The sequence below is a fragment of the Schistocerca piceifrons genome, chromosome 9, assembly GCF_021461385.2.
Source record: "Schistocerca piceifrons isolate TAMUIC-IGC-003096 chromosome 9, iqSchPice1.1, whole genome shotgun sequence".
In the NCBI taxonomy this organism is placed as follows: Eukaryota; Metazoa; Arthropoda; class Insecta; order Orthoptera; family Acrididae; genus Schistocerca; species Schistocerca piceifrons.
Window position 1 is genome coordinate 56,040,643 of NC_060146.1, and position 25,756 is coordinate 56,066,398.

Here is a 25,756-nt window from a genome sequence, read left to right on the forward strand (position 1 = left end):
TGCAATACTCAGTTTAATGATACGCTCTCTGACACGTACCATATCTGTAAGTATCTCTTAACCACATCTTCTTGCCTGAGATGCCCATCTTATGTGTCAGTCTGTGCCACAGTGTCTGTCTGCTACCACCACCCAGTCACTGCTGGAGTACTTGTAAAGTGGCCATCAGGTTTTATAGTGTTAATCGCCTAGTACAATTAACATAAATGCTGTCACCTGCAGTAAAAAACACTCTGTTCTATTACATGTTTCAAAAGCAAAATTTCAAATTAGAAAATATGATTCAAGGTTGATGGTTGTCTAGGCACCTGATTTTCATAATACATAACACAATAAAATGTGGCATTATTATGGAACTACTTCAAACAACATCTATAGAATCATGGAAAAGGCTGCAAGATAGCTGTTTATCTGTATGCTAGCACAAACTTATGGTGGCATTCAAGCTTATAGCTTGTGGGTGGCAGCCTGTCATGTGTTTATCCTCCCATTCTGTGTTTGGGTCTTTGGAAACTTTACACTACAAGATTGCTGCTCTTGATACTGCTGAAAATTCCATAAATGTTCTACGAATTGTCCAATGTGTAAAGCTGCAGACATTCGGCACTGTTTCAGAGTGATTTCCATGACACCTCCATGTGTGTGATTCTAGATGGTCCTGCTGAAAAATTTGATGGATCTCCGCCATGAGAGGTGACACATGTAGCCATGGAATGCTCCATGTGAAGCACTTTGTTATTAATATGTTTTGTGTAATTACAGTTGTACTCACATAATGTATCACACATGACAGTCTGTTGCAATTCTGTTTCATCCAAATATTACCAAAAATTGAATATTTTCATAAAATCATTCCATAGCACTACACTGACAGCAAAATGTCTTCACTATTATCTTGTTAAAGAATTTTTCCATGTTTACATTTTTTGAGCAACATACTGAAGTGGCTTGATCCTAAAAAATTAATATTTTTGACCTTCCTGTGCCATTCACAATCTCTGACTTGCTCACACACACTTCACTGGCAACTGACTCATAGCTAATACTGCTAATCTTTGTCCAATACTAATACAATCTCTCACCCATGTATTGCAGCATTCTCTCTCTCTCTCTCTCTCTCTCTCTCTCTCTCTCTCTCTCTCTGTGTGTGTGTGTGTGTGTGTGTGTGTGTGTGTGTGTGTGTGTGTGTGTGCACAGACAGAACAAAATTAGAAATAGTTTCCCACATGAGTAACAAGTGGCAACATTTGGTACTATCATAAAACACTAGCGTATATACTAAAATGCTTCAGAGTACTCTATTTAATAAATTTATAATAAAAAGAAAAAAAATTTAAGTGTGTGTTAATGTTTTGAATTTATGTCATTAGGCATTGCTTACTCTTTATATTTTGCTGTTACTGTTAACACAGATAACTAAATTAAAAACTGAAATTGACTAAGGGTTCACTCTATTATAATACACGTGGAATTATGTTTAAAATACATTTTATTTGTAACAAAAAACATACTGACATTTTCTGTTGGCATTCAGCATCACATTAAAATGTGCAATGTTGTATTTATTGAGACTGACTCTAATGAGAAACAAATTTCCATTGACACTGAGCACTGTGCAAAACATGTGATGAACAGCATTTGTTTGAGCTGAGTCCTTCTATATGCTGCAGAAATGACTATCCAGAACGAATTTTTGCTCCACAGCCGAGTGCGCACTGAATTGCATCTTTCTAGCAAATTAAAATTGTGTGATGGACTGGAACTCCAGCCTGGGGCTCACTGATTGATCTGATGCCCATGGATGGCAAAGTTTCCAGTCTGGCATCCAGTTTGAATTTGATAGGAAGTTTTGGATCAGGACACACTCTGGTGCAAAACGAAAATTCATTCTGGAACATTTGCCTAGGCTACCATCAGCCGTTTCTCTGTACTATCATGTCTTCCAGAAGTGCTAGTCCCATGAGATAGTTTGAAAGGTAGGTGAGAGGTGCTGGCAGAAATAAAGGAGTGTGTATGAGTTGTAAGCCATATTCATATACTTCAGTCAGTGAGAACTTGTTCATGAAACACAAAGGTCCAAGGTTTAAGACCCAGTCCAACACACAGTTTTAATCTGCTGCAAAGTTTAAAAAAATAATTGGCTAATTTCTGTCTAAATACCAGAGAAAATTTGCATGGTGACTCTTTGAAGATATACCCAATATAGATAACCTGGTTCCAGTTTCGCCAGTTTGAGGTGTATCCTGAGGCAGTCATTTTGGTTTTTAAGTCACACACATTGCAGAATACTGTGGTGTCACATACTGATACCTTCCCACAGGCATCAAACAGCAGAATTGCAAGTTTCCCTCTGATGTCAATAGCAATCCTGTGGGATCTGTGGACCCAATGGCGTGCACCAGCTGTGCCACGCGTCCAATGGCTCTAGACTCTGAGTGCCTTCTGCTGCCATGATAAAGAATGGCCAAAGGCAGCCAGATGGTCCACTCGCACTTGGAGTCTCTTCCTTGTAACATTGTAATAGCTGGATTCTGTTCCTTTCCACCTTATTTGTGATGAGTCTTCATAGACTCAGAGAAATACAAGTTAAGTAAATGTTCTATTTATTGTGTTAACCTGTTTGCTAATCATTTCTGCTCCTGTCCAGCTGTCCTAAAATAACAGTTGCTGCACCACTCTGTAGCCCATCTCTCCTTATCATTGTGTATAGTTCATACACTACAAATCCAATAGCAGTGTCCATGAAGGATACAGTAGCTGACGCTCAGTGACCAGTTTTCATCCAAAGCACTGGACGATTCATTCGCTTTTCAGAAGGGGAGTCCAACAAGTGTTTACCCCCTTTCAGCTGGTTGTCAATTACAGAATTGAGTCGTATGCCCTACAATCTTTCTCAAACAATTTTACAGAAACTATTTGGTAAAACAACATCATTTTTGCAGTACTTATAGCTTTATATGTGAGCTTCATGATGATGTGTCCATCGTTTTATTAACAGTCATAGTTATTGTGATATTTACATGAAAGTAAGACACTGTGTGAAATTCAAACAAGTTTGCTATGAAAAACAGGGGTCACTATGATTTTGTGTATGAAGCATATTACATAATATGTCACTGCATACTGAATTTAGGTAACATACAGAATCTTTCTTTAGACTTGGGTGGATGTCTATATCTGTCACCAATCTCGATAAAATTGAGCTTCTGCAGGACACACATTTATGGTCGCACTGTGCCAGCGATAAAGCCAGAGTGAAATATCTAGAACATTCCTCATATTTTATAAATGATTTGAGGTACTGAAATGAGATTTTGATAAATGATAGCATTCTTTCTTCCAGGAATGCTAGTTCTGCAAGATTTGCAGAAGAGCTTCTGTGAAGTATGGAAGATAGGGGATGAGGTACTGGCAGAATTGAAGCTGTGAGGACAGGTTGTGAGCCGTGCTTGGGTAGCCCAGTTGGTAGAGCACTTGACCGCAAAAGGTGAAGGTCCCGAGTTTGAGTCTCGGTCTGGCACAGAGTTTTAATCTGCCAAAAAGTTTTGTATCAGTGTACACTCCATTGCAGAGTGGAAATTTCATTCTGGAAACATTTCCCAGGCTGTGGCCAAGCTGTGTCTCCACAATATCCTTTCTTTCAGGAGTGCTAGTTCTGCAAGGTTCACAGAAGAGCTTCTGTGAAGTCTTGGAAGGTAGGAGATGATGTACTGGCAGAGTTGAAGCTGTGAAGATGGGTTGAGTCATGCTTGGGTAGCTCAGTCAGTAGAGCACTTGCCCATGAAAGGCAAAGATCCTGGGTTCAAGTCTCAGTCTGGCATACAGTTGTAATCTTCCAGGAAGTTTCAAATAAGAGAGCATTTTGCTGTAGGTTTGTTATGCAGAACTTCATTATTTACTGTGTCATCCCATTAATTACAAACTTTTTCAGTGAAAGAATGCAATTTTTAAGAGCCATCAATACTGGTGAAATGAGAAATGCTACGAGTTTTGGAACAATGTAAGTGAAGATATTACTCATTTTTTTGCACCAAGGATGGGCTCTTTCATAAGATACTGCCCTTACTTTTCCTCAGTTCCTCAGTTAATAAACTTAATAAACCTCTGTTTTAAAATTCTCTCACAATTTTGTGTGCACAACATCTTAGTGAGGTAAGACTGTGTATACTCCACTGTATTTTGGCATAAGAAGCAAATTAGAACATGGCAAGAGTGAAATGCGTAGGTTTTACTCAAAATTCGCCACTTGCGACACTTCTCTGAAAGTTACAAATGGTGAACAAGTAAGGCAAAAATAAATTGTTGCATTTTCAGTGGAATTGTTCTTAGATACTAACCAAAGCAGAGGTGACGGATCTTTTTCAATAGTCACTATACAGTTGTGGGTGTGGAGAGGCCCTGCGTAATATTTACAAACAGTGTGAGTGTAGGCTTAAGTTTAGAATGGCACTTCCCCTCCTGTGCTCGGCATTTCCCCTACAGCACCTGCCCACATCCCCCACCACTGCCACTCTGCCCACTGCCTGCACATCTACTGGCCACAGTATTCTGCACGGACTCTGTCTGATTGCCTTTTGGCAGAGCAATGAAGCCCATACGTACACAAGACACTGTTTAACCTGAGAATCATCTGTCAGCTACCCAGTCCCTTTTATAAGGGTAGCAAGCACACACTGATAGCAGAAAGCATGCTAAAAGTAGCATGTTAGAGTCCAAAATGGCAACTTGTCAAGTGGGGGAGAGTAGAAGAAATCTCTTACCAACATGAGAATTGTGATGAGAGTATCATGTGTTCCATTTGAAGCAGTTTGGGAACCTGAGGGAACATGGATTTGTTCATTCAGATTCTATACAGTATTTGCAGATGGATTAGCTGATTTTAACATGCTACACTATAAACCCTTTAAACAAAGCACTACATCCAGTGTTTGGAAGAAAGCTCTGGTCACACCAACAAACGAGAAGGGTAAGAAAAGTAATCCACAAAAACTACTGTCCAATATCAGTGATGTCCAACTGTTGTCAGAATCTTAGAACATATTGCTTGCTCAAAGAGAATGATCTCTGCGCCGGCAAGCATGGATTCTGAAAATATTGGTCTACATCTGCAGGGTGCAGTGCTTAAATCTGGACAAATTCAACTTTATTAAAAGCAAATTTATTAAAACAAAATACAAATGATAATGAAAATCCTTTTACATATAAGTAGTGGTATCTTTCAAGAGTAACATTACTCAATGTAACCCCCTTCAGCTGCAATGACCGCCTCCAATCTTGTCCTGAAGTGACTGCTGCTTTGATATCAGTGCATAGAGATAATAATTACGGCACCTCATCTTATTGATAACTCGTTCAACTGCACTCCAAGCATAGTAGTTGAGGGAGTTCAAATCTGGACTATTAGGGGGCCATAACTCCTTTGACCAGAACATTTCATCATTATCTGAGAGCCAGTTTTGGACTAAATGGCTCATATCACATCCTCCTCTGCCATCTGATGCATTGTTCACTCATTGACATTCAATACTGATGTCAGTTTCCTCAGCTATTCCTAATTCCCCTGGGTCCTCCGAAATCAGTGCCTGTGCCTTTTCGATGACTGCTGCAGTTTGTGACACGCTTTTCCTCAAATGAGGTTTCTTGCCAGGTTAGCAGAACATTCTGAAGACTTCTCTGAAGCATTATACTTGGCCACAATATCGTAAACAGTTGATCTCAAGTACCTGAAGAATCGAAATATTTCAGTGGTGAACGCCAGTCACAAAGACTTATGATAATCGCTTCTCTTCGGTTGTCCTCCACACTTGTCCATAACATCTAGGCCATTTTGAGGTTCTGACTGTTTACTCAATGCCTATGGCTTTCAAGAATGCCAGTTCCGACCTCCGTCAGAACTACAATATGGCAGGAAATTCAAACTGAAACTTGTCCATATTAAGTGCCGCACCCAGTACATCTACATCTGCATGAACAGGATGCAACTCCCTCTTAACTGTTTGGGAGAGAGTTCACAAAATCACTTTCAGACCATTTTTTCTATCATTACACTCTTGAATAGCATGCAGGAATAATGAAAACCTAACTCTTTCTGTATGGACTCTGATTTCCCTTATTTTATTGTGATGGTCATTTCTCCCTATATAAGTGGAGGTTGACAAAATCTTTCAACATTCAGAGGAGAAATCTGATGATTGAAATTTAACATAAGATCTATCCACAGTGAAAAGCAACCCTGTTTTAATGCTTCAACTTGCTTATTGTATCTGTGACACTCTTCCATCTTTTTTCTGATAATACAAAATGAGCTGATCTTCTCTGAACTTAGTAGATTTGTTGCATCTTCTATGTGTTCTGCCACTAAGAAGCACTTGTGCGAAACCAAGCTCAAAATTTTCTCACACGATACCATGAACAAATCATGAATCCAGGTATTTCTTGACTACTGAATAGCATGACTGGATTTATGGGACTGCATGTTATTTTAGATGGAGAGTCATCAGCAGATGTAATGATGATAATAATAATAATAATAATGATAATAATATTTATTCTTTCATTGACAATTTTGTGTACAACAGTATGGCCAAACCATTAGAAAGAGATATATGGAATGTACTGAATGCAGATAAATGTGCACATGCAAACCCCCCCACAAACACACAAAAACTACTCCACTTACACCACATTGCACATGTAAATTCACTTGCACAATTATTGTTACTCATTGCCAAGATCGTTTCAACACCTTTCCAGTGCCCGACTGCTCAAAACAATCGAAATTGAGACTGAGAAGGACCTACGGGTATGTCTCTTAAAAGTGTATTGATACTTGTGGTGTTCTCATTCTGTGTTAATGATACGCCAGACAATAATATTAATAGTAACCTCAGGCTTTCTGCAGATAATGCAGTTATCTACAGAGAAGAACTGACTGAAAAAATTGCAAAAACATCCAATCAGAACTTGATAAGATTGAAATTTTCAAAAATGTAAATTTTTGTACTTCATAAAGCGCAAACACATAGTGTGTCATGACTAAAATGTCGGTCGGCATCACGGCAGGGTGCGGATCGAGAGGCTGGGCCCGGCCAGATGGAGGTGGTGAGCTCAGAGAGACAGAGCTGCTGGACACGGCCATCACAGGTTGGCCTGCTAGTGGTTGGGCAGCATCTTAAATATATGACTAGTGGAAAGATATCTGCAGGATGCCGAGTGGGAATACGAGTCACAGATGCAATATAGTGCCCACGACTGCACTGCCACTGTCGTCAATGCGTGGGCTGCCGGTGGCGAGGTTGGCACCTCTGGTAACACCGGCTAGAGACTGGCCTGCTGATAGGGGTGCTTATGTTGTTAGTTGCATTGTCGCCATATGTGTGGCTCGCATGTTAGCCGGCATACGAACTGCCTGCCGGGTGTACCGTCTCTGGCGGAAGGTGCCTGTGGCACTGCAGCACGACCACCTGCCGATCACAGGTGGTGTGCCACTGGCTATAGTGAGAGGTGAGTGGCCAGATACAGTTACCCTTCCCCTCAAGCAAAAGCTGGTAGAACCATCTCGATATCCTGCATGCCTTCACCTCTGTGGGAGAGACAGTGGCGTCAATCGAGAGACAGAGGTTGTAGTGTGTCTGTGGAAGAAAGTTGTCGTGGAGTGTGTCTGAAAAGGAAAGAAGAATGCAGGATAGTTGATATGACGAGGTGCAGCCTGGCACACATCAGCCGGTGGCTCGAAGCGGTCGACAGACGAGTGACTGCAGAACCGGGGAAGACCAGCCGGTGGTGACGGTGGCGAACCCCCGGCTGATGGGCTGCATCTGGTAGGGCATCCCGTCCAGAAGGAGATGTGGATCTCACACCGAAGAGGGAGCAGCTACATCTGCCCAAAGAAGAAGGATGAGTCCACGAGAGACGTCACCAGTGCGACGGTGTTGAGGGGCCGTCAGAGTGTCGACAGCCAGTGGGAGGCGGGTCTCGACTGAGGTCGGCCGACAGAGGTGCAGTGGCCGAGAGTCCTGTGAGGCAGTGGTCACTGGAAGGAAAGTGCAAAGAGGCTGAATGAAAAAAGGAAGGCATCGTCCCCAGGAGGTGGAGACGGGATCCACCAGTGGTGAGAGTGCCCTGGGCACTGAGGATGTGACGATGGGGAAGAACGGTCGGAAATTCTGGGAAGATGTGCATAACAGCCCAGAATGCTCAGTGTGCATAAAATCACACGAACAGAAAGGACCGGGAGTGAGTCCTCGTGTGATGCAAAAGACACCGTACAAAGTAAGCCGTGTGCTGAGGCTCGAGTATCGAATGATATGAAGCCCTGATGGAACGTGAAAAGATATCACAGTAAATGATGCACACATAGGAGCTCAAGAAGATGGCAAGAAGTTAGACAGTAGATGGTACACACGGGAGAATAATGTGATTTACACTGCACGAATGCAAAGAAAGAAGCGAGGAAACTACCATGTCGTCATGGCACCCAGAAGTGCAGCACCACCCTAATGAGGAAGGTCAGCCGTGGCTGCATCTTCCCAGTGAATGCACAATGCGGTAGGAGCAGAGCTGAGCCGAGCCGTGGGCAGGCTACTTTTGGTGGGACCACTTTGGCAGAGTCAGAGCACCAGAGAAAATGATGAAAAACAGAACCCATAAATGAGGAGGGCACAGAGTGCTGCAGCTAGCTCAGGAGAAGGGTAGCAGCCAGACGGGACATGGTGGCATCTAGATCTGGTTGCTGTCACACCAGATGACTTCACCAGGAATGCTCACTTTATCCTTATCATCAGCTTTTGTGTCCTGCAGTGGTAGACATGTGTGCAGTGATTGATGGTTAGCAGGTAATGCTAGTTAATAGTTTACAAGATTATGAAAAGGAAAGTTGCTCTCACCATATAGCGGAGAAGCTGTTGCAGATAGGCACAACAAAAAGAATCTCACAATTAAAGCTTTTGGCAGTTAAGGCCTTTGTCAACAATAGACAACACACACACACACACACACGCAAATGCAACTAGCACACAGAACTGCAGTCTCAGGCTACTGAAACCACACTGTGAGTAGCAGCACCAGTGCATGATGGGAGTGATAACTGGGTGGGGGTAAGGAGGAGGCTGTGGTGGGGAGGGGGGGATAGTATGTGGGGGGGGGGGTTGGACAGAGAAGTGCTGCAGGTTAGACAGAGGGCAGGGGAGAGGTGGTGGGGGAGGGGTGGTGGGGAAGAGGTGGGGGAGGAGTGTAGGGGGAGGGGGAGAGGGGGAGGGGGAGTATGGGGGAGGAGAGGGGGGGAGAAATAAAAAGATTGGGTCTGATGGAGGAATGACGGCTGTGTGGTGCTGGAATGGGAACAGGGAAGGGGCTGGATGGGTGTGGACAGTGACTAACGAAGGTTGAGGCCAGGAAGGCCAGTCATGGCTGCATCTGCCTGGTGAAGGCGCAGTGCAGTAGGAGCAGAGTCGGAACATGACAACATTCTGATCACAAGTGTTGCAACGGGTCTTGTAGTGACAGGTGAATGACTAGGATATAATACTCATTACCAGTTCTTTTTACTGACACAATTACAAACATTGCCATGTCCTTGTTTAATTACTTGTAATTTAACAATTTCTTCATTTACTAAGGGTTTCAACATTTTCCTACATAACTCTGAACTTTTAGTATAATATTAATTTTACTGTAAATGTAGTTTCCCACACAATTTTCATTTTTTGGGGACAGTTTTAAGATTTAAGTGACAGAAATAGCGAACTGCCTTTGCATTATTGGTTGAATTGTTAGTGCAGTAAATTACTATATTCACATTTTAAATGAAGGAAAATTCTCTGAAAAAAATCAAAACAGAATTACCCATGTAAAACTAAAATAATGCAAAGAATGAAGAGATAAATTACAAATATGAAATTTGCCTACATATTGGGTTGGACATTAGTGTCATGTATCGTGTTCTACTATATTACTTGATAATGATAATTACATCATACAAGAAAAAGTGTGTACCTCCATTTTTATGCACAGAATTGTTCAATATCAGCACCAAAGTGATCAAACATAAATAAATGATCATTCTTGTTGTAACTGTGTTGTGAAAGTAAATGTCATCATTAACAAGAAACATGTGAAGGTTCTGCTTTCATCTACAACTAACCACTAAACACACACAGTGAAATGACAATAACAAAATTCGCCAAGATATTCAATTCAATTTTTTGGTCTGTATATAACATCCATGCTGCATTTAAAAAAGAGTGTACTCACAAGTAATACATATTAGTGCTAATGGTTCAGTCAACCTCATACATGGTATACTGTAGGTATTACTTATTTATTACATTAGTTACTAATCAAATGCATAATTACTTTTGTGAGAGATCATAGCTTTCGAATGAAACTGAACCATAAATGGAGTAACTGCAGCATTTTGTTTTTGATTTTGCAGCCAACTATGATGTTTGTCGTTCCATCATTACTGTTGTTCCTGGCAACACACCCGATGGTGAAACCGGAGCACCTGGCGAGCCTGAAGATGATAATGAGTGGTGCGGCTCCGGCCAAGGAGAGCCTCATCCAGAAGTTCCTCGACAAGGCCGGCCACGACGTCTTCGTTGGTCAAGGTTAGCAGTTCACAGTTTTACACCACAAAGGATATTTCTCACTGCCTGAAATGGTTAATGAGGCTATATGCTCACTCCATTTGATGTAAGAGGTGGCTTTAACATCCTCATAAATACACTACTGACCAGTAAAATTGCAAGACCAGGATGGTTAGCAAATAGCTAAATTTTAGTTGCTCTGTGTACACTATATAGTGGAATGAATAACTGACGAAATTTGTAGCTGATTTGGAAGTACACAGTGTGTGAAGTTTTGTGGATTGATCCTCCACCTCTGACAGCAACAACAGCTCTATCTCGGCTTAGCTCTGAGTCAAACTGAGCTCGAATGACACGTACATATGTCATTCCATGGTGATTCAGTTCTGTGCCAGAGTTAATAAAGTGTAGTGGGTGGCAAGAGGTGGCGTGCCAGTCTCTCGGCAACCCGTGACCGGATGTTTTCAGTGGGTGCAAGACCTGGAGAACATGCTGACCGTGGCAACAGTTGAACACCATCTGCATAAAGACAGGTCAGGACAACATGAGAACATGTTATCTTATGGTAGTTTGTTGCAAGATAATGTCACAGAGACCTTGAACCTAGGGCACAGCCATTGACCCAGCATGTTAGAAATGTAGCAGCCACTGTTCAAATTATCAGCTATGTGAGCAATAGGTGACTGTGTTACATACCTAGTGGTATTCTGTACCATCACACCTGGGGCTGTATCTGTATTAAAGTGATGAATGCAGTTTGGAAACATTTTTCTCCTCAGAGCCTTGACATGTGGATTTGTTGATTGCGATTTTGTTCACAGAACAGAGGCCTGTCTGAAAAGATCATACGGAGCCACTCTTGTGTCGTCGTTGCTGTCTGACATATCACTGCCGACATGCCTCTCTTTGCTGTTGTGTCGAGGGTGGCACAATAATTGTCACAGTGCTGACAGGCTGTTATGCTGCAGGTGTCATCACCCTGTCTGTGTGGATATTTGTCCTGTTGTAAGCAAGCCCATTTCCTGGCTCAAGTAATGTGACATTGCTGTACAATCCTGCATGGACATGCAAGCAGTATCTCTGTCCCCCCTGGGGCACTAGTTATATGGACCTGATGACAGCCCACATGGCAATGAGTAAGGTTCTCCTGAACCCAGTGACTCCATATTCACAAGACAGTCACAAGATCCCAACAAATGTGAACAGCAGTATTGCAGAATAATAAAAAGCTGTCACAATAGGCTAAAATGAGCTGCTGTCAAGTTCTGCCATGTGCTGCGTGACATTTCTCCTTCTTACAGAAGGCATAACATAGTCTTTTCATAATTAAAATGTGATTTCTGAATGAGAAACCCACTGCACAATCTTTCCTTATACACTGCTGGCCACCGTAAATGCAACGCCAAGAAAGACAAGAGGTAGCACAACAAAATTTATTTTGTAGATAACATGTTGACCAAGTATCAAATGATTACGTTTACAGACGTCTGTGACATGTGGTTCCTGCCAGAATCAGTAGCCAGAGTAGCCGCCATTGTTGGAGATCACCGCTGCCACACGTCTCGGCATTGAGTCAAAGAGACGTTGGATGTGTTCCTGGGATACAGCAGCCCAAGCAGCTTCCACACGTTGCCAAAGATCATCTGGTGTGGCAGCTGGGGATGTAATCTGGGTCACTCGTTGAGCAACTATGGACCACATGTTTTCTATCGGCGAAAGATCCGGAGAGCGAGCCGGTCAGGGAAGCAATTCAATCTGGTTATTGACGAAGAACCTTTGGACAATGCGTGCCACGTGTGGTCGCGCATTATCCTGTTGAAATATGGCTGTGGCCGAGCCCTGAAGGTAAGCACCACGGATATGTAGCGCTGGCTATTTAAAGTACCGGCAATGCGTACTAGAGGCGTGCGAGAGTAATATCCAATACCACCCCATACCATAATACCCGGTGCAAGACCAGTGTGGCGGTGCATAATGCAGCTGTCCAGCATCCTCTCTCCACGGTGTCTCCACACTCGAATCCGACCATCGTGGTGCTGCAGACAGAAGCATGCCTTGTCAGTAAAGACAGCGTCATTCCATTCTGCCGTCCACATCCGTCTGTCATCACACCATTGGCGACGGAGACGTCTGTGGTTCTGCGTCAATGGTAGACGAAGCAATGGACGTCTTGCGGACAGACCAATCTGCTGTAAATGGCGTCGAATGGTACGCGCAGACACTGGATGATGCGTTACAGACGCAATGTGCTGTGCTATGGTTCGGGATGTCACTGAGTGATCCGTCACTGCCATGCGCACAATTTGCCTATCAGCACGTGCAGTGGTGCACCGAGGTGAATGCGATCGACCACGTCGGTCCGTCGTACCCTCCTGCATCCAACGGTCACATATCCGCATTACAGTTGTTTGGTTTCGTCCAACACGACTAGCGATTTCTCTGTATGATAATCCACAATCTCGGTAAGCCACTATCCTTCCTCTGTCGAACTCGGATGCTTGATCAAAAGATGTTCGCTGTTGTCTACGAGGCATAACTGATCGTCTTGTGAAACAACCACAAGGTAAACACATGTGCCGAACGTACACTCGTTGAAATCGCCAAGCCTTAAATGGCGCTATGAGGTGGCGCCACAGGCGCGCGTGATGTGCGTCTGCCCTGAAATTCTAATCAGTTGCATATCTCATCGCTGCAAACTCATGGTGTAAATTTCACTTGATTCGGATGCTTCCTTCAGGGTGTTGCATTTACGGTGGCCAGCAGTGTATATAGACTATAGATGGTGTCTTCCCATATACTTCTCTCAGTTGCACCAATATGCTAATCATTTACATATCTAGGCTTCTGGTACACTTCGTGGCAGCTTAATATTTGTTACATGATGCCATCATGGTGCTGCAGTTTTAATGACCAACACTGTAAATCACAGACAAATAAATTCATGAATATATGTATGAATGCCAAAACCATTTTTCTCAAGAAATTTAAACGTGTTCTCTATTTAATTTTTTGTTAATTGTTGAGAATGATGAACAATGACAGACATAGCAAAATCTTTATAAACTGACATCCCCCTTGCCCGTAGCCTTGTGACCATCATTCTTCTGATAAAAACCTACAACCCCTTTCCTAATCCTCCTAGCCAACCACATCCTGACCCTTGGTTATTTCACTTTTGAAGGCCAAATTTGCAAACAACTCTGTGTCACTGTCATGGGTACTCACATGGCACCATCTTATGCCAGCTTATTTATGGCCCATCTGGATGAATCCTTCCTATCCAGTCAAAACCTGAAATGGCTTGTTTGGTTCAGACTCTCTGATGACATTTTCATAATCTGGACACATGGCAGGGACAATCTTTGCTCCTTCCTCCGTAGCTGTTGGTCTCTACCTCTCAGATAGCTTGGCTCCATAGATATATTCATTCATTTCAAGTGCACCAGCCACAAACAACACATCCAATTTGACATCTATCATCTGCCCCATGTTAAAAAGGCCTCTCTCATACAGCCTAGTCACCTGCGGGCATTGTATTTGCAGTGGACAGCAGGAGTTGTCAAAATATACCCATAACCTTAACTGAGCCTTTATTGAGGGACAATATCCTACCCAGCTCCTTCCTAAGCATTCTGACGCCAGTAAACCTGTCAATGAGCAACCAAACAGCACTCCTATTTGCCCAATATCACTCTGGCTTTGAAAAGCTCAACCACATCCTGTACATGCCCCCAAAGTAGTGTTCCACTGCCCACCCAACTTACAGAATATCATTGGATATCCTTATTCCAATCATGCACCCCCTGGGTCATTGTCTTGTGGCTGACCCAGGTGCAAGATCTGTCTCATACATCCACCAACCACCTCCTCCCACAGTCCAGTCATAAGTATTTCCTACTCAATAAAGCCCAGGGCTACATGTTAAGCAGCTGTGTTATAAATCAGCTGTGCTACAATTACCGTACAGCATTCTATGTGGGCGTGACAAGTAACCAACTGTTGACTCCCACAAATGGGCAATGCCCAATTGTGGCGAACCGCAAACTCGACCGTCCAGTTGCCAAACATGCTGTGCTCCTCATTAATAATGACTACGCAGCCACTTCACTACATGGACCATTTTCTCTGTTTCTCTGCACTACACAGGTGGAAATTGTCTCTCCAACATATCCTGCACTCTCACAACCCCCCTGGCTTAAACCTCTGCTATCGTGCTTCCCAATGCCTTACCTTACTTTTTCCCTTCTCTCTTCTGTACACACCACACCACTACTATGCCAACCAGGTTGTGTACCGCCTTCTCTCACCATTCTTCCTCCCCTCTCCCCATCCACATGCACTCACCGCCCCCCCCCCCCTCTCTCTCTCTCTCTCTCTCTCTCTCTCTCTCTCTCTCTCTCTCTCTCTCTCTCTCTCTCTCTTCCCCCCCCCCCCACCCCTCTCTTGCACTCTCCCCCACTCCCCCCATCACTACACTGGATCCCACTTTTCTCCACCTGTCCCCCTTACTCTATCACCTCCTTGTCTCTCTCTTTAGCACCACCTTCCTCTCCTCCTTTCCTCCCCTCCCACCCCCTCTCCCTCTCTCTATTCCTTATATTCTATACCTTCTGAATTCCTTTCATCTTGTTGTGCAAATGCTAAGTCATCTAGCAAAAGACCTCCCCATACTACCATGTAACCCCCTATTTGTCTCATGTATCTTACTGCTCTCCTCCATCTGCCCAAGAAACTGCTTTCAATAATCAACTTTCAGTAATCAGTCTTGCCACTACTGTGGGTGTGTGCATTGGAGTGTCTGTGTGGTTCTGTGTGTGTATATGTGTGCACTTGCCACAAAAAGAGCAAGAACTCAAAAGCTAGTTTTAATTAGTTCTCTATTACATGTTTCCATGCACCATGCACCAGTCCTCTTAGGTAAGTCATTGACATTCCCTGATTTTATGTAACAGTTATTCAAAGTCAGGTAAGATCTGCATCCATGCTGAGTTGTGCAATGCAATCTCAATTCAATCCTTGAATAAGCTGTTATGAACTTAGATTGCTCTTATAAATTTCCCAGTTTCTACCAATAAAAATTTCAAGACTAGAACAAATGTCCTTTTTCTTTGTTTCACACAATGGTACCACAGGAGGCAGGCAGAAAAATTCTGTTTATCTCATGTAATGGCCAGTGATTCAGCAAGGCTCATTGTGCCCATGTATTTTCTTAAGACACTGTCAAAATGGAAGAAGATTTGTCATGTCATACCTAGAAACTTGTAGGGCGGAACTGGCCTAACAGTGTAAATGACATTTTTGACTGGGATATGGATAAAATAGAAACTGAGGCTAAACTCATTTATTGGCACTTTTTTGGCTTCTTATTATTGACTTTGTGAGTGATGTAGGAATTCCCACTAACTTTTAAGACAGGTTCAGGCTTCCTACCCTGTTTCTCCTTCTCATTTTCTGGAGAACTGTAAGCTTGGGCATCAGTTTCACAGAACACAGAACTTTGAGTGGAACAACAAACTGAAAGAGCAGCAGACTGCACTCCAGTGAGACGCTGGCTTTGTACATGAGCTGTCAGTAATGCTGGAGTGCTTATAACACTTTGATGTGCAATTAGTCTGGACATATAGGTGGTACCATATGTTGGTTCCACAAAGAGATACAAGGGATATGAGTTTCTACTTGAATCAAATATGAGGTGTGGCTATGAAGACTATAAAATTATGGGACTGGTGAAGGCTTCTCAGTCAAATGTGGCATATCTGGAGTTTGTAGACAAATCTTTGTAGCTACGGCCTTCATTTGTGTAAGAGTTATTATTTTGTTTTGCTCAAAAAAGGTAAGTGTAGTAATAGAGCAACAAATTGCCATGAAGTTTCACATGAAACTTTGAAAAACTGCTACTGAAACCTTTCTTTTACTGTTAGTAAAGACTGTTTATCCCATATGTGAGTTTGTCAGTAGTTCAAGCATTTTCAAGATGACTCACATGCAGAACCCTCATCAACATCAAAAACATATGAAAGTATTGGAAAAGTAGGTAATCTGATTCACTCTGACCTCTGGATGAGTATTCAATCAAGTGCTAAAGCTGTAGGAATTGACAAAGAGTGCACAAGGCAAATTTTATGCAAAAATTTAAGATGAGGAAAATTTGTGCAAAACTAGTGCTAAAAATTCTGACAATTGAACAAAAAGAAGCCCACAAAAATGTTTGTATTGACACTTTGAATACCATTCAAAATGATGCTAGCTTCTTGGAAAAAATGAAAACAAATGATAAAGCTTCATTTTTCACTTATGATGCTAGCTTCTTGGAAAAAATGAAAACAAGTGATAAATCTTCATTTTTCACTTATGATCAAGAAACTAAGTGCCAATCCATGCAATGGAAGGGCCCAAATTCACTGAGAGCAAAAAAATCTCAAACGAATAAATCAAGATTCAAAGTGACGATGATTGTTTTTTTTGATATTCGGGGAACTTTGCATCTTCACCAGATTTGTAAAGGTCAGATTATTAAATGGGCCAAATTGTGTAAGAACAGGTTGTGGACTCTGCACCAAGATAATGCTCTGGCTCATGCCACATTGTCTGTTAAGAGGTTTCTAGCAAAATACAGCATTCCAGTGTTATTCACCTGGCCTAGCACCATATGACTTTTATCTATTCTGTAGGGTCAAATGTGTATTTAAAGAAACAATATTTCAGTCCGTTGAACCAATAAGTGAAAAAGTGGCACACATCGTCAAGGAGTTCACAGAGGAGGACTTAGAGCACTGTCTCTATCAATGAAATATTCACATGGAGTGGTATTGGGATAGAGGAGGAGAGTATATTGAGGATGAAATATATGTATGTTTTTGAAATTAAATGTTTTAATGCAATCCACATTATTTTATAGCCACACCTTGTATACTGACGAGCCAAAACATTACGACTTCCTGCTTGACAGGATGTTGGTCCACCTGTAGAAAGCAATACAGCAGTGATTTTTTATAGCATGGATTTGACAAGATTTTAGCAGGTTTTAAGAGGTATGTGTAGCAGATGTCTGTGCACAGATCAAATAATTCACACAAATTACAGGCTGGTGCCTTGTGGGTGTGGAGCTGGTGTCCAGCAGCATCTCAGATGTATTCCTTCAGATTCAGATCAGGCATTTTTGGTGGCTAAGACATCAAATGGAGTTAGCTATCACACAGAGTTATCCTGTTGGAAGGTGTTATTGCTGTCAGGGAAGATACCAAGCATGAAAGGACACATGTGATCTGTAATAATGTTCACGTAGTCCACAGGAAACATGGAGTATTTTGTTACTACAAGAGGTCTCATGGAAGCCCAGATGAATGTCTCTCATAGCATAATACTGTCCCAATTGGCCTGCATCTGTATCACAGAGTATGTTACCTAGCCTTTGAAGTAGCCATTCATGACCATCAGCCTGGTGTAACAAGTAAAATGATTTATCCAAACCAGGTGACAAATTGCCATTGTTTGACAGTCCAATCTTAATGATCCTGTGTCCACTGCAGTCACAACTGACAATGTCATTGGGTCAACAGGGGAACATGTAGAGCGTTGACAATCTGCACTGAAAAGTGTGTTCTGAAGCATTCATTCCTGCACCAGCATTGTACTCTCTCATCACGCCTTGCGCAGATTGCCATTTAACTTTCTTTACAGAGTGGGTAAGCCACCAACCTCCAAGTTCTGTGATGAGGGGTGGACATTCGGCACCTTATTGCCTTTCTGTGGTTTCAGCATCCTTAAATTACTGTCCATAGGTTCTCATGACAGTAATAGGCAAGCAGTTGACCAGCTCCAATTCTGAGATGATCATTTCCCCAGGCAAGCAGCCTTTGTCAAAGTTGCTTACAGGGTGCAACCAAAAAGTAGCAGGGCAGGTTTTTTCACAAATTAATTTATTGCACATATCAGTACAGATCCTTAATAGTCTTTGAAGTATGACCCTCGTGCTTTGACACACCAAGTATAAAGTGCTTACCGATCCACCTACACCTTTTGGAAGTTGCTCACCGGTATGCAGCTGATAGTCTCAGACATCTTTGTCAGTGTCAAAACATTATCCCTTCATGTCCAGTTTCAGGTGAGGGAAGAGAAAGAAGTCTGGTGAAACCACATCTAAGCTGTAGGGAGGGTGAGGCAATGTGGCAGTGCCATACTGAGACATCTGCTCTCGCAGAAAGGCATAGTGTGGCAGAGAGCATTGTTGTGGGGGAGCTTCCAGGAATGAGCAATGTCTGGTCACACGTGCTTGACTCATTTTTACAATCTCTTGAGCACTTCCACATAAAACTGTGCATTCATGGTTTGCTCAGGGAGTATGAACTTCATGTGAGTGATGCCACAATGATCAAAAAAGACCAGAAGCATGGTTTACACTCAGGACTGGCTCATCCAGGCCTTCTTTGCGCATGGGCACATGTTGTTGTGCCATCCCGAACTTTGGCGTTTTGTCTCCAGGTCATATTGGAAGCCCCCAAGTTTCATCCCTGGTAAGCTCATTATTGAAGGTTTGTGTGACAGAGTTTACAAATTGGAAGCAAAACTTCACAGCGTAGTGCTGTTTGAGATTCTGTTCCATGCTGCATGTGATGACACTACTTCACAGTGATTCAAAGGAAACATTATCCCACCTTCTCCAGGCCTACACACTACTGCCAGAGGTTGTGTTCTTTTTGTGAATATCCTCATCACTATACACCAGGTAGTCAGCCTCCCCTCTGTTGATTCATCTGGCCTACAGAAAATCAGTCCTACTAGTTTTTGATCATATGCAGTATATCTGTCAGTTTTCTCATTTTCAGAATGTATCATCACTAGAATGATTCCTCATTCATCTTTGTTCCACTTACATACTTTACTCCTCATTTCACACCTTGCAACAGCACCAGCTGATGGATGTGCACAAAACCAAACGTTTAGACAGTGCATTGACTTTCCTTGAGTGGTATCACAATGATGGTGATAATTTCTTAAGCCAAATTGTTACGGGCAATGAAACATGGGTGGCCTGCGTCACACCAGAATCAAAGCAACAGTCAATGGAAGTTGAGCAAGGGCATCATTTTGCTGCAAGACAATGCCGGTCTGCATGTGGCGAATCAGACCAAAGATCTCATCACATCTTTTCAATGGGAAACTCTAGATCATCCTCCATACAGCCCTGATCTTGTGCCCAGTGACTGCCATCCGTTCCTGCACTTGAAGAAACACCTGGGTGGTCAGCGTCTTCAAGACGATGACGAAGTCAAAAACAGTGGCGATGCACTGGTTAACAAGTCGGGTGGCAGACTTCTATGAGGAGGGTATTCAAAAACTAGTACAACATTATGACAAGTGCCTCAATATTGACAGAACTTATGTAAAAAAGTAGATTAAGATACAGGCTTTCATGTAAAAATAAAATTATTGAGATATCTTAGCACTTTTTTTTTAATTTCAAAATGGTACTTACTTAAAAAACACACCTCATATTCACAATTTCCTTGGTCACATTGAATTTACTGATGACAGTTTACTGGTTTCACCTCTTATGAATCATTATCAAAACTAATAGAGTAAAACAGAAAAAATACAAAATTACTATTAAATAATACCAAGTATCTTGTTACAAAAGTAACACATTGATTAGTCACCTAATGCCCATATCTTTGTGGACTGACATCAACTGCTATGCCTGCTTATGTCTTGTACTTATAAAATGGAACTGTTGTGTCCATAGAGGGTGACAGAATGCTCAGCTCACATGTCCCAGGTGTACATTTCAATTTTTTGTGTATTTTTTAAAAAAACTATAATGAAGCAGTTATTTTTAACATTTTTAAATATAGTCAAGCACAAACTAAGATAAATGATTTCTGGAACCTTGAGGACCACTCATCCAATAAAACAAAAAGAATATGGTTATTCACTATTGCTATTAGGAACTGTATAAAATTATAAAAAGCCAAGGAACCAGTAGTAAAAACTGTGATTATAAAAGACACACAATAATTTTCCTAGCAAAGGATCCTAAAAGGGCCTAATGGCTATAAGAAAACAGAATTCACAAACATATTCAACAAGACTGAAAGAAAAAATAAAGCGAGATAAAGACAAGAAACTGAATATGTTGACTTGACTGTCAGTGGATAAATTTCACAGTTAATCTAAAGCTGTTTTAGCTAACATCAGAACTGGTTTTCAAATTAACGACACTTTCAAAATGTGATATTGTCATGAAAGACCTCAGAAGCATGACAAACTTTACATTCAGGTGTCTATAAAATTAACTGTAATGCCTTCAACAGCTTCCTATATAGGGGAAACTAGGTGTAATTTTAAAATTCAGTACAAGGAACACATCTATTCACAGAATACAATTGTATTTGGTGAACATATGATGATAAAAACATCACTCAGAGATGAACTTGGCATGAAACACGCAAATTTATTTCACAGATCTGTCTTGATCACACAAACTTTTACACTTCACTATTACCGGTTTCAGCTACTGCCATCTTCAGATCATAAAATATTCTGATGTAGTATCAACATCAAACTAAACATCTAGGTACATAGTAAGTGCTCACTTACTATGTACCCAAATGTTTAGTTTGATGTTGGTACTACATCAGACTATTTTATGATCTGAAGATGGCAGTAGCCAATACAAGTAATAGTGAAGTGTAAAAGTTTGTGTGATCGAGACAGACATGTAAAATAAAGTGCCAAAAATATGATCATGGACTGACTCATTTTCAGATTTTATGTCTTCAATTGATAAGCAGGCAAATTTTGCACACTGCAATGAGCAAATTGAATTTAATCAGAACTTTTTAAAATATTTTTGAATAGTTGATTTCGTGGTAATATCTTGTACCCAGTGTGTTTGACACAGTGTCTCTTCAAATGATGGTTGTCTATGACCAATTTAAATCCATAAGACTGGTAATTTAATCAACAGGGACATAGGCTTCCAAATGAGCAAAGTATGGGAGACAATACTAAGCTCTGTTGTAGCAGAGCGTGACATACTGATGCAAGATGTGACAGAGACAGTGGGAGGAAGGCAAGTAAGACACTTTCCCCTCCCCACCCTGCTACTGCAGCTGCACAGTGCTCACCACCATGAACAAATGGGGCTGGTGAGGTACAAATTCCGGGCCAGCAGTTATAAATACTGCTAGCACAGGGCAGACACATCATTCCATCAGCACCATCTGATAATGGCAGAACGGTTGTTTCCCAAAATATTGTGGACCTTCAGTGATTGGATCCAGCAGTACACTCAAGAACCTGGAAGACAGCATATATGCCAAGAAACCCTGAGACCACATACTGATAATCATTTTAATACAGTTTGGACATTAACATTTTATGACAGCTTTGTCCTGTCAATTAATACTTTGTCCACATTCCTGAGGGTTCTCATTCTTCATAGGATCCAGAACGTGAATGGATTAGTGATTAGAATTTTGAGAACACACTTCTACCTCTCTTTGTTAGTAAATCTCACCCAAAAGTTTCTAGAAATCTAAATATTACATTCTAAATATTTCTCTGACTAGCATGTTTCCCTAATAAAAATATACATTTTTGGGTATAGATAACCTAATGGCTATAAACAAGCATTGAACTTTTGAAGTGCCTGCAATCCAAAATTTTGAGTAATTGTGTGCTAACATTTTTGAGTAATACTGTGCCCCAAAATAAAAAATTTGGAAAACGGCGAGATGTTCTTTATGTAGTATAGAAACAGGGTTGTAATCAGCTGTGTGTAAATGGCTCTCTGAAGAATAATATTTAGAAAATTACAGCTTAACAAAAAGATTAGGATATTTTATGTAAATGCAGTATGTGTGGGTAGCTATGAAGTTATTACTGTCATCTAAAAAACTAGAGTTTTGTAACTAATTTTGTGTAGTTTTCAGGTACATGTCTGTAGATATGACACACATTGAAATCCCCATGCCACCATATCGTACCACACTGCCACAGGAGCAAAAATAAAATGGTGCTGTGCCATTTTACCCCTCTCTTAGTGTGCTAAAATATGGTGACATGGGGATTCCAGTGTGTATCATGTCTATAAACGAACCTGCAAACAACAAAAAATTAAGTACACAACTCTATTTTTTTTAGGTGACCATAAAAACTTTATACCTACCCCTTGTGTGTATCAAGCACGTAATAAAAATAAATAAAATAAAAATAAAAAAACAGTTTTATGTTAAGGGTCATATAAGAGCAAGTGTAGCAGTTCCACTTTGCTACATTTCATCCTTAACTTGTTCATTATTTACAAACCACTGAAGACCTTCCAAGGCCAAGTTTATGATGTTGCTCACATTCCAGGCTTTGGGATGACTGAATCGTCTCCTGTGGTGACCGTGATGCCCCTGGACAGGCCCACCAGCAAGTATGACAGCTGTGGCCAACTGGCCCCTGGTACGAAGGCTCGCATCGTCTCGCTGAAGGACGGCACCGACCAGGGTCCTGGAGAAACTGGCGAGCTCCTCGTAAAGGGTCCACAGGTGAGGCACACTTCTGTAACAGTTGCACCAATTTCTGGCAGTGACTGTCTAGACAAAGAGTAAAAGTGCACTTTATTTATTTAAAACAATGAAAACTCCAGGTTGGCATTCTAGTCCAAGCTGTCAGAGAGGGTAGTTAGGCGTGTGTGAAGAGTGCTTGTTTGTGTGAATGAATGTGTGTTTGCTTTTGTTGCCGAAGAATGCTTTGGCTGAAAACTGTGTGTAAGAGTCTTTTCATTGTGCCTGTCTGCAACTCAGGGTGTCATCCTTATGGTGAGTAGCAGTCTATCTTTTCCTTTGCCGGCCGGGGTGGCAGAGCGGTTCTAGGCGCTACAGTCTAGAACCGCATGACCGCTATAGTTGCAGGTTCGAATCCTGCCTTGGGCATGGATGTGTGTGATGTCCTTAGGTTAGTTAGGTTTAAGTAGTTCTAAGTTCTAGGGGACTGATGACCTCAGAAGTTAAGTCCCATAGTGCTGAGAGCCATTTTTATCTTTTCCTTTATTTATTGTAGATTCTTATTCCATAGATCCAATAGCACATGTAAATGCAAGTAGTGGAACATGTCAAAACATGTATTTTATTAAATGGGTGTAATTTATATTACATTAATTTACAAATAAGTCATTTTCAATTACACACAAAAATAAAAAGGGGCCTAATTATGACTTATAGAACATAATTAAGAGATCACATAAAGATACAGCTTGATTTATCTGCTACGAAAGACTAGTTATATGTGTTGTAGAACATAAAATGATCGTTTTTATATAATACACACAGTTAACACAGAAACATCAAACTCATATGCATGGGAGTGGTCTATTTGTCTGTTAAAAAACTCATCTAGAGAATAAAAAGTTTCAGGCAAAAACTCTTTTAATTTACTGTCAAATAATTTACTACAGTATGAATACTACAAAATTAAGTGAAAGTATCTGTGCAAGGTCAGCATCTTCCAGTGAGCAAGGCCACATCACATATCATAAACCATAATTTGATGTGTGGAAACAGATACAAAATGGGCATAGCTGCACGTTTGAATAGCTTTAAACTTGTTTTCTAACAACTTCCCAATGTCGACCTCAATTCTTTGAACTACCACTGAGTTAATAAATCATTGCACATGGATTTAGAATGAAAAACAAAAACAAAAAAAGATTTCTTAAGCATACTTGTGAGTATGCCTTGCTGTTCCAGTAGTTGGTAATTAGACACACTTATTCTCTCACATGTGTTATTCGTAAAGTTAAAAGGAGAGGGTATGGCAGGCCTGTATTGATTTACTGGAGGCTAAATTCTACTTCTGCAAATAGGCAAGACAGAAGTAGAAAAAAATTAGACCTTCAAGTTTAATAACAAAAATAATGTAGTGGCCTTCAACACCACTCACATTCTTAGTGGACCACACCTGAATTGACCAAGATAAGTAAAAATTTAGTATTTTTATGCTGCACATTCTGAAACTGCACATACTTAAATTCAACAACAAAAGTAAAACAATGGAAAGTCCGTGAAGGAATAAGAACAATCTGGAAAGGATAGACTCCTACACACTCCATACAGGAGCTCTTGAGTCACAGACAGAAATGTTGAAAAAGACTGCTAAAATATACACTGAGGCAACAAAAGTCATGCTGTAGCAATATGCACAACCACAGGTGGTGGTAGTATCACATACGCAAGGTATAAAAGGGTACTACATTCACAAAGCTGTCATTTGTACTCAGGTAATTCATGTGAGAAGTTTTCCGATGGGATTACGGTCTCACGGCGGAAATTGACAGGCTTTGAACACGGAGTGGTAATTGGAGCTAGACGCATGGGACATTCTAATTTGGAAATCATTAGGCAATTCAATATTCTGAGATTAACAGTGTCGAGAGTGTACCAAGAATACTACATTTCAGGCATTACCTCTCAACACTGACAATGCAGTGGCCAATGGCCTTTACTTAATGACTGAGAGCAGGGGGATTTGCTTAGAGTTGTCAGTGCTAACAGACGTCTGACACTGAATTAAATAACCACAGAAATCAATGTGGACCAAGCGAGGTGGCGCAGTGGTTAGCACACTGGACTCGCATTCGGGAGGATGACAGTTCAATCCCGTGTCCAGCCATCCTGATTTAGGTTTTCCGTGATTTCCCTAAATCGCTCCAGGCAGATGCTGGGATGGTTCCTTTGAAATGGCACGGCCGACTTCCTTCCCGAATCCGATGAGACCGATGACCTCGCTGTATGGTCTCCTCCCCCAAACAACCCAACCCAACCCAAATCAATGTAAGGTGTACAATGAATGTAACCCTTAGTACAGTGTGGCAAAATTTGGCATTAACGGACTATGGCAGCAGATGACTGATCGAGTGCCTTCTCTGACTTCACAACACCACCTACAGTGCCTCTCCTGGGCTTGTGACCATTTTGGTTGCACCCTAGACAACTGGAAAACTGTGGCTCGGTCAGACAAGTCCCATTTTCAGTCGGGAAGAGCTGACGGTAGGGTTCGAGCGCCACACTAACCCCACAAAGCCGTAGACGGAAGTTGTCGACGAGGCACTGTACGAGCTGGTGGTGGCTCCACAATGGTATGGACTGTGTTTATTCAGAATGGACTGGGTCCTCTTGTCGAAT

The 25,756-nt window shown here is 41.5% G+C and overlaps 1 protein-coding gene across 2 annotated transcripts in view; it reads left to right on the forward strand.

Annotated features, from left to right (window-relative positions):
• Positions 1 to 25,756, forward strand: part of LOC124716906 (probable 4-coumarate--CoA ligase 1) — a 488,949-nt gene that overhangs the window by 363,421 nt on the left and 99,772 nt on the right. For both annotated transcript variants that reach the window (XR_007005668.1, XM_047243467.1), the window contains exons 5-6: positions 10,433 to 10,607; positions 22,944 to 23,122. Coding sequence is in view for 1 of the 2 variants with exons in the window: in XM_047243467.1 (XP_047099423.1) it covers positions 10,433 to 10,607; positions 22,944 to 23,122 (354 nt within the window). In the remaining variant the exon portion in view is untranslated. The remainder of the gene's footprint in view (positions 1 to 10,432; positions 10,608 to 22,943; positions 23,123 to 25,756) is intronic.